The sequence below is a fragment of the Sceloporus occidentalis genome, unplaced genomic scaffold, assembly GCF_023333645.1.
Source record: "Sceloporus occidentalis isolate IW3139 unplaced genomic scaffold, rSceOcc1.0.p SCAF_107, whole genome shotgun sequence".
Taxonomy (NCBI): domain Eukaryota; kingdom Metazoa; phylum Chordata; class Lepidosauria; order Squamata; family Phrynosomatidae; genus Sceloporus; species Sceloporus occidentalis.
In genome coordinates, this window is record NW_028317087.1 from 1,228,520 (window position 1) to 1,238,097 (window position 9,578).

At 40.3% G+C, this 9,578-nt stretch overlaps 1 protein-coding gene across 1 annotated transcript; it reads right to left on the bottom strand.

Annotated features, from left to right (window-relative positions):
* Window positions 1–902: 902 nt before the first annotated feature.
* Window positions 903–7,675, bottom strand: LOC149283245 (OCIA domain-containing protein 1-like). The gene is made up of 8 exons (XM_089497787.1): window positions 7,616–7,675; window positions 6,438–6,519; window positions 4,518–4,571; window positions 3,181–3,228; window positions 2,896–3,025; window positions 1,800–2,014; window positions 1,179–1,270; window positions 903–983 (listed from the first exon to the last, which is right to left on the bottom strand). The coding sequence occupies exons 1-8, from the start codon at window positions 7,673–7,675 to the stop codon at window positions 903–905; spliced, it is 762 nt and encodes a 253-aa protein (XP_089353913.1).
* Window positions 7,676–9,578: the final 1,903 nt, after the last annotated feature.

Here is a 9,578-nt window from a genome sequence, read left to right on the forward strand (position 1 = left end):
TCAGAATCATCGGCAGACAATGTATCCACCACAACAGCAGTATTCATTCATCCTGTAAAAAGGCGATGTGTCCTTTCTTCACTCTTCCCATACATCACCATATTTGTTAGTCTTAACTGGAATTAAAAAAAATAAACATTTTAATATGAACAAAATCCTCAAACTTTAAACCACAGAATTCCCCTTTCCCAATGTAAGGGTTTTTTCTTTTTTATTATCATCTTTTATTATTTATTTATTTTAATTGCACTGTTATCAGTGTAGTATGGTTAGAGGTCCCTTACAAATAGTACCCAATAGAGCAGTATTTTTTTATATTTATGGCTTAACGGGTTTGGGGGGTTGTGAACGGGGGCAGCAGGGTTATACTTTTTAGATGTTGGGTTAGGGCAATGGGACGTAAGGGTTTTTTCTTTTTTTATTATCATCTTTTATTATTTATTTACTTATTTTAATTGCACTGTTACCAGTGTAGTGGGGTTAGAGGCCCTCTTAGTGACCTCTTGAACATGTTATTAGCTCACTTTGTTTATTTTTTATTATTGTAAACAAAATCAAATAAAAAATAAAATAAAAATCACTAAACACGTTTTTTTTCTTTTTTGATTCATGTTTCTCACTCCCTGCGATCCCCCTGCACCGATCACACTGTGATCTCTATGCAAGTCCCCATAGACTTGCATAGAGATCAGCGTCTGTGATCAGTGCCCCATCGGAGCGATCGGATATCCCAAAAGGGTCTAGACAGACCCTACAGAGGATATCCTGTCGTCCTATGACCTTTTGGGTGACGTCAGCAGTGACCCGGAAGGGAATACCCAATCGTGCATTTAAAACTAACAGTTTTCCGTCGTTCGCGCCAGAAGCCGTTACAGGAGACCGGGCAGAGGGTGTCCCTGCCGCTACAAGAAGGGCAGGCCGTACCGGTACGTCCATAGGGGTTTCTTGAGATGAGTTTTATGGACGTGACGGTACGTAGGGGACTGAAGGGGTTTAAGGACAAAGGATCTTCTAATTCTATGAATGATCTTTCATCATATTGTTGCAACTTGTTATGTCCGATGAAAAATGCTGTGTATATGCAATGAAAGTAAATCATCATGATCAAGTGCTGTACCTTCTTTCCTGGGGGCTCTATCTGAAGAGAGTTTTGCAGGAGTGTCAGCTCTCTGTGTCACAGCTATCTCATAGGTTTCCCTGTTTTTGTTTCTCAGCTCATCGTAAGTCATGGGTTTTCGCTTGGGAATTTCCTCCAGGAAAGGTTCTGGCTCTGTACAGCAAATAAGTAATGACAGCAAATAAGACCATTGAGAATATTCAATGAAACATTTGTTTAGATTTTTTGATTTACCATTGCGACTCAATAGTCCATTATGCATTTCTTGTTGAGACATCAGCCTCTAGCATAAGCCTGCCCTCATTTTTCCTTTAAAGTTAAAAACATTAAACTATAACACCCCCCCCTGAAAAGGTGTTGCTCTAGAGTTAGCAGTTTTAACTAAGAGTAACTCAGAGCTTGTTACCTGGAGAAGAAAAACCCCAACAGAGTAAAGTTCAGATACACACAACAGAAGTATATCGCTCATATCTGGCCTTAAAGACATCAGACATTTGAATACATAATGGCAGTACAATAAGTGTGTATGTGAGTGTGTCAAGGGCAGGACTGGGTCTAAATGCAGCCCCAGGCATTTAAGCCATCTGTAATTGTAAGAAAACAGGCCCAGGCCTATTTGCCTTCTGGGCATTTACCCTGAATATACCATGTCTAGTCCACCCTGGTGGTATTTGTAACATACCTTGTGCAATGCTATCAGTTATTCCAGTGGTTGAAGATTCGCTGAGAGAAGCACTGAATGGGACAGTGGCAGGACTCGAGTCATACTGACTTGAGTCGTACTCGCTGGGACGCGCACGCACGCGAGGGGGTACCCCGCTAGGGTGAGCAGAACCTGTGGGTGCCGGGGCCTTTCCGAAACCGTTATCAGAAAACTCAGAAGCTCTGCCACCAGACCTGGAATTTAAGAGAAAGCAGCAGACATTCATGGAATTTCAAATCGTAACAGAATACATTTCATCGTCTTTTTTCGCCCACTGCAAAGTATGTTGAGTATCTATAAAGCGTATCAGTAACATAGCTTCAGCATACAGTAATGTATGGGGCTGCGATTCACACAGAAGCATCACAAAGTACAAAGGCAAAGGCTTGTGGACAGTTCACAGTTCGAAAAACCAGACAGGCTCACGATATGTCTACCTAGAAACCATCTAGGATTTCTTTCTATGAGCTAAACTAATTCCCCAGTAGTCTGACAGGCCTTTTAGCATCTGATTGTGATAAATCCTGGGCTTGATATACAGAGAAGTTTGCAGTGTGCCAGTCCTGCGGGTGCCATAAATTTAGAAGGAACAGAGAATGCGGACCATCCTACCTTTCAGAGACCAATATTTAACATTTTGTCAGGACATATCGCCAAAAGTATTTTATTCTCCCTCCTATCGTTTTAAAAACATCATAAGATTTTAAGACAAAGCTTTTAAAACAAAACATGTTTTAAAGTGGATCATAAGTTACTAAAGATGAACTTGTTCCTTAGAGGTCATTATAACACCTGGCCAACCATTCCTCCGGCATCCGATTTCCTCAGCTCCTGTATATTAATGAAGTTATTTTAGATCTTCAACAGACCCAGGCAGTCACCACAATCACTAGGAGCCTTTAAAACAGATACCACATTCATTTCTCACTTTCCCACAGTGGAAGCCTCCGTCTGCCCCTTGCTTCTGGGTTCAGTTATATCTAATCACCAGCTGGCCAGAATTGTGCATTATAGTCATGTTATTAGGTTAAAACTTATGGAGTGGATTAGGTAAATACAATCAAAGTTCTCTTACGGTCCTGTGGAAGGTCTGTATCCTTGGCGGAGGGCTTCTCCTAGTGGGGAATTCTCCAGCCTCTTGAACTTTTCTTGACAGTTTTTCATGTAGGAGACTTTTCCGACCAGATATCCACAAAACCCAGCAACTTCCGGGAACCAAACACAACATTATCACTTGCACAAAAAGAAACACAAACAGATCAAAGCACGTTTGCTTGTTTTCATTTTTCCTAAAAACACAAAACTAAACTAGTTAAGTAGTTCTGTTTTCACAGGCCATAAGCCCAAAGAAAATACTTACATGCCACTTTAGGGGCAGAGCCAAATCTTGTAGATGCTGTAAGAATTCCTAAGAAGAAAAAGAATTACCGTTAAGAATGTATTTAAAGATGCAGTTTAGGTACTGTTATTACGCTCGCATGTTGGGCTATTTGTATATTACAGCCAGCCATGATGTTCAGAGGCTTGAATGGATTTTTTTTCCACACTACTAAACAAGTGCCTTACCTAATTTTACTGCTTTGATCATTTAACTTGTTCATATTACTAGAACTTCCAGTTCCAGATAACTAAAAACGACCCTCAGCCACCACATGAACCGCACAGCTTCTAAGCATTTGCCACGTTTCCAAGGCTTTGTACGATTTGCACAATTTACCAAAATTTGTTAAGTTTGCAATTTGTACGAATGCGAACGTACAAGTCTAGTACCCGGCCTATCTAGCAGGCCAGGTTTCCACAGCGAAGAGGTGAAGGTGAGAAGCGCAGATACCAAGTAATAAAGAATAGTCTACAGTTCCGGTCATATTTACCAATCAATAGCTGGGTTCACAAGCAATATTGTGAGTTGTCTTTCTTGTCAAAACGAATGTTGACAAGCCCTTGAATACTATTAATAAAAAGGGATCTAACAAAAAGTACAGGAGGGAAGTTAAATGTTAGAACAAGAGGCCATAGTTATAAAACTAGAGGATCAGAAGTTTAGCTGTATAGTAAGGAAGATTTACTTTACTCAGAGCGTGGTAGCTAAATCAGAAGTGGTAGAAGTGAGGGATTTTAGACACGCTCGGGACAGGCATAAAGCTATCCTGATTCAAAGACAAGATCAAGTACTGGTTAAAATCGGAGTCATACATCAGAAACAAACAGGCAGACTAGATTTACTGAATGGTTCTTATCTGCCGTCAAATTCTATGTTTCTAATTCAGTTACCATGTACACACCGGTGAAGCGTCATACAACGTTTACTTCACACAAAAGATGCTACGGACGTGCAAGGCCCATGTAATTATGTATGAAGATATCAAAAAACGTTTTGGATGGAAGTAACAATGGCGCTGGTTCATCCGATTTAAATATATCTGAACTGAAAACTAAAGAAGAGTCTCACAAATGACCAGATTTAAATGCTACATATGAGAGTCATGTAGCGTGTGTTCTGATGGCCTTCTTAGTCTCCAAACACTAGCAGAACGTGGCTTCTAACGACGCCTGGAAGGCGAGTGACCAACATGAGACAAGCAGAAAGGGCTATAAATCCTGGGATCACATAAACCTTTTACATGAAGGCTGTAGAATAATGCAGAGCTATGTATAGTTAAAGACACTGTAAGGAAAGGGTTAGAATGATATGCGTACCTCTGGAGACAAGGCCCTGTGCAAGAATCATGCTTATCGCAGCAATAGGGACAGCTGTAAAGAAATGTAAAAAAGGAAGTAATTGTTACAACACCAGACATTACAAACAAACACTGTTTTGCATAAAAGAAATTTATAGTGTAATTTAACATATAAACTCAAAGAAATGTAGGAGCAATAATTTCCATATGTAAAACAATAACATATACAGTACCCTCCACTTATATTGGCACCCTTGGTAAATACAAGTCAATAATGCTGTGAAAAAGTATCTATTTTTTTGCTTTTGATCTTTTCTTAACAAAAACACACAAACACACACACACACACACAAATACTCTGTTCTCATGGATATCAAACAACTGCAAAGACAACAGAGGTTTAGCACAAAAAAGTTAAATATATATGTGGCACAATTATTGGCAACCCTATGATTTCATAAGAGAAGTATATTCGCATTGATATTTTACATTTTTAGTACACCGGGGTTACTAGGAACAGGAAATTGTTAAGCCATGACTTCCTGTTTCACAGGGGGTAAACATATTAGGTAATGTATAGTCCAAATTCCCTTAGCCATTCATTCACAAAATGAGAAGCGGCAAAAGCATTGAAAATGCCTATTTCCACCATCAGGGCAATAATAGGTTCCAGTCAACTGGAAGCAGACTTGTGTCTATATTGTCTCAAAACCGAAGAGGATGGTTCAAGTGGCCAAAAAATCTCAAAGGATGACAGCTGGATAATTGTAGGAGTTAGTTGCGTCTTGAGGAAGAAAATAAGCCTCTCCTCTCATCCGAAAACAAACTCAACGTCTTCAGTTTGCCAGACACTACTGGAACTTCTAATGGGAATGGGTTCTATGGGCAGATAAAACCAAAACAGAGCTTTTTGCCAATAAACACCGGGGGTAGACTTGGTGCACACAGAGAGGTAGCCAAAAATGGTTTACTGACCACAAAATTCATGGCCATCCCAGTCCCCCAAACTGAACCCCATAGAAAACCTGTGGGGTGAACTGAAGAGGAGAGTCCACCAGCATGGACCTTGAAAGGATCTGGAGAGATTCTGCATGGAGGAACGGTCTCAGATCCCTTGCCATGTATTCTCCAACCTCATCAGGCATTGTAAGAAAATGCTCAAAGCTGTTATCTTGGCAAAGGGAGGAAAGCACAAAATATTAACTAAAAGGGTGCCAATAATTGTGCCACACATATTTTACTTTTTTGGATAAACATGTGTTGTGTTTAATACCAACGACAACAGAGTAGTTTTGTGTATTTTTTTTTTTTTAAAGGGTTAAACAATAAAACAAGTTTTATAGTAAAAAACATTTGTTACAGCAGTAATGTCTAGCATACCTATTCCCTCCACATAGTAACTACATATTCTGATACTACGAGCGTACATTTTTTGAAAACTAAGGAGACTCTGTGATCCACACACCAGGCACAGAGTTTGAGGTGAGTGCATGTAAACAAAACACGATAAATATGTCATATACACGTCTGCACCGGTCTGAAAACTGTGCGTTATGAGTGTAGGAATCTAAGCTTCTATGACATCTTAGTGAAATTAATAACAGTAAAGAAGCAATTTAATTTCACAAAAGCTGACATGTCCATCATGAGAAAATGAAAGGGAATTAAAATTAGATGGGGGGGGGGGTTCACCAGGAGATACCAAGCCGAGGAGCGAGGAGGCACACGGTGAGATCACCACTCTCTGCCGGTGACAGAGTTACAGACACAGAGCAGAGACATGGCTTTCATATATAGGTTTCCCTTACAGTTACATTTTAAGCTGTACTTGTCGTAACATGCGATACAGCTCATGCATCCAAACAATTGTTGTGTTAGCCGACTACTTCCCCGTCCTCAATGGCTTATGGGTGCTATGGCAGAATATTGTAGTCCTTACATCTGTACCAAAAGCTCTCCTCATTACACTCTCTGAACACTCTTCTCTCATCTTCGGTAGGCACGTAACCAACTCCAGGGGCCTTAAAGACAAACAAATGCATCTATGAATCCATTTCTATTAAAAGCGTAGTGAAAAAACTACCACAAGTTAACCACAAAGCCATGTCCGAGGTAAAAACAGACTAGCGCATTTTTAGTATCTGGCTGGTTGAGGCTGAAAGCTGTAAAGAATTCATTTACATTCATACACTCTTTAGAGAGTCATAACGAGAGGCATATATTGAGCATGTGTGTGAAGAACACCGTGCATAGCAAAAAACAATACTGCAATTAACCACCTTGAAAATAGCACTAAAGGAAGCCATTTAGCCGTGGTGCCTAGATTTTTATATCTGGCTCTTGTTCGTTTCCTTTTTATTTTGATCACTATGGGTCAAAGAAAAGACAGTTGTAGGATTTGTCCGTCTTGTGTTTAACTACTACACAAATTTGTCAAGCCCTGTGCTAGACACACTAATCAACAATACGATGATTAAGGGAAGTTCTATGGTGTATTCCACCGCTTTGCACTTCAGCATCAGAGAAGGTAAATGGATGAATGCTTGTATTACGTCATAAAGCGATGTCCATCTATCCATCACTACAACAGCCGTTATTCAGATCATGTTACACACGATTCTCAAACAATAACAGCTTAAATACAAAATCATCTGCAATGTGAGGGAACCTGTGTTAATTAACAGGCTTGGCAACGAGGTCTTCTATAAACCAACCTAAGGCACTTAGCCTGTGACAGAGTGTGTGATTATATATGTATATAAAAATATAATATATATATTATCCATATACAGTATGTGTATACATATGCATGTATATACAGTGTGTGGATATATATACACAGTATGTGTATACACAAAGTACATGTATGTGTATATATACAGAATGCGTGTATGTATATACATATATATATAGTGCATGTGTATATATACAGAATAATATGTGTGTATACATATAGTAAGTAGTTGCGAAGTGACACCATGTGCCCTTGAGATGTATATCCTATTACTATCCCTGTGCATGTAAGCCTCCCCACACGAGGCTAATACCAGGTACGTGCAGTGAGTGGAGCAGCATTGTTATAAGCGTGTCATGGAAGCAGGGTTCATCGTGTGGTACCTGCACAGCACTGTGCTGAGGCGGCTGCTGCCCGCTGAGCTCTGCCGGGGAGGCGGCCATCCCACTAGTTTTAAGCTGTCACCATAAACAGGCAGCAATGTCCCTGGAACTAACGCCGTGACCTCTCGTCTCCTAGTACAGTATGCGGACCGGAAATTCTCCGCGACCCGGAAGTGGTACACAAATCCCTCCCCGCTAGAATCTGCAGCGCAAGAGCACATATAGCGGTGTTATGGCGGCTGGTTGGGCTGGCGTTGTGCAGCAAAACTCCCATGGCGCAAAGCCAGCGTACAGGGCAAACTTACGCAATAATTTAGAATAGTTACGTAAAGCCTCTGCGCAGACGCTGTGTGTAATCTATTTGCGCAGGGCGCTCTAACTCTCTCAGGGGCTCCGGATCTGTATAGCCGAGCTGCTGGAAACACCGCAGTATTGAACTAGTGGTGTTATATACACAATGTAATGTATATGGCGGGGTAGGCAACACCTAGCTGCCCTGCGTTTACAGAACTACTACTCCCATAGTGCTTAGCCAGCAAAGGACAGCTTGAAATAGCTAGCTAGGTGTCATAGTTGTGCAGTGCTCGATATCTCCTAGCAATCGTTTACAAATCCTCTGCAAAGTCTCCGGACTCCCTGAGCAATGGATGCATGTGAATGTACTTTATATTTACATTCTTCAGACCTGGAAAAGAGTTTCTCGAAGCAGCCAATCAGCGGAAGGAAAGCTCTCCCATTGAAATCAGTTAACCCCATCAGTCCGGCACATTTTTAGACATGTGGCCACCCCTAACCTGCTAGACATGGACTGACTGAGTTTAGTTTTGTGTTTTTTATGCAGTTAGAATAGAGTTGTGTATATTTGTGCACAAGTTAGGAGTCAGACAGATAAATCCTTGGTATTTGGCAGCTTGGTATTTTATTTTTTTGGAACCAGCAGAGATTACACCCGTATAGATCAATATAAACTGATGGCAACCAGATCTACACATCTAGGAGCCACAGCTAGTCGGCCCCTGGGATTTCCCAAGCCCTTAGTTTTTGTTTGCAAGCCGGGACAAAACAATGCTTGTGAATAATGCAGAGAAACACTTTACAGCTGGTGATCAGTAACGTAAAAATTACACGCAGCCAATGAAAAACAGAGATATCTATAATTTTTCTATATTTTGATTTCCCCCCCTAATCCTTACAGTAAATTATTCAGCGCTACCCTGTACTATAGTGGGTACCCTATAGCTAGGCCTGGTACGAAGAGCAACTGCCAAAAAAGTGCTTTAATTAAGTCATAAATACCTGTACATTAATTGTTCTTATCAGTATTGCGTATATATATATTTATATATAATATTATACTGGGCAATGCTGTTTATAGGCTCTGTGTATGTTATTCAGCGATGTTATTGGGTGAGGGGAAATATTGTCGCCTTTGTGTACGTCATTATGAGACTAAACACTGGAAATAAGGCCAACAAGCCCAAGGAACCCAAGTGTGATATTAATGGCCTCCCTTGTATTTATTCTTCAAACTTTTGCTTTATATAAATACATTTTCCTCCCCAGCTATTTTCAGCGTTTTGTTGCATTTGTATCAGCGGGAGCTTTTTACCATTTTTGTACTGCGGACTAAGCCAGGAATTTTCAGTGCATCACAACCCCCGGTTTGTTTTAGTTCAGTGTTTAGAAATGTGATTCTAAATTTTCCAAAGCCTCAAGTCTGTACCAGGACTAAAATCATTGGAGGTCGGAATTATCTGTAGAACTGACACGAACTGGAGGGGGTGACTGTTAATGAATATTAAGTGGTGTCTCCTTAAGTTTTTGTGCGTAATGTTGCTTTAAATGAATGGCAATTATTAATTAAGTTTAATATAACAATAAGGTCTTTCTCACCGCTCCTTTTGGTTGGAAAATGTTAATGGATGTTAAACAGACTCTTGAATGTCCTAAAGTCTCTTGGGGA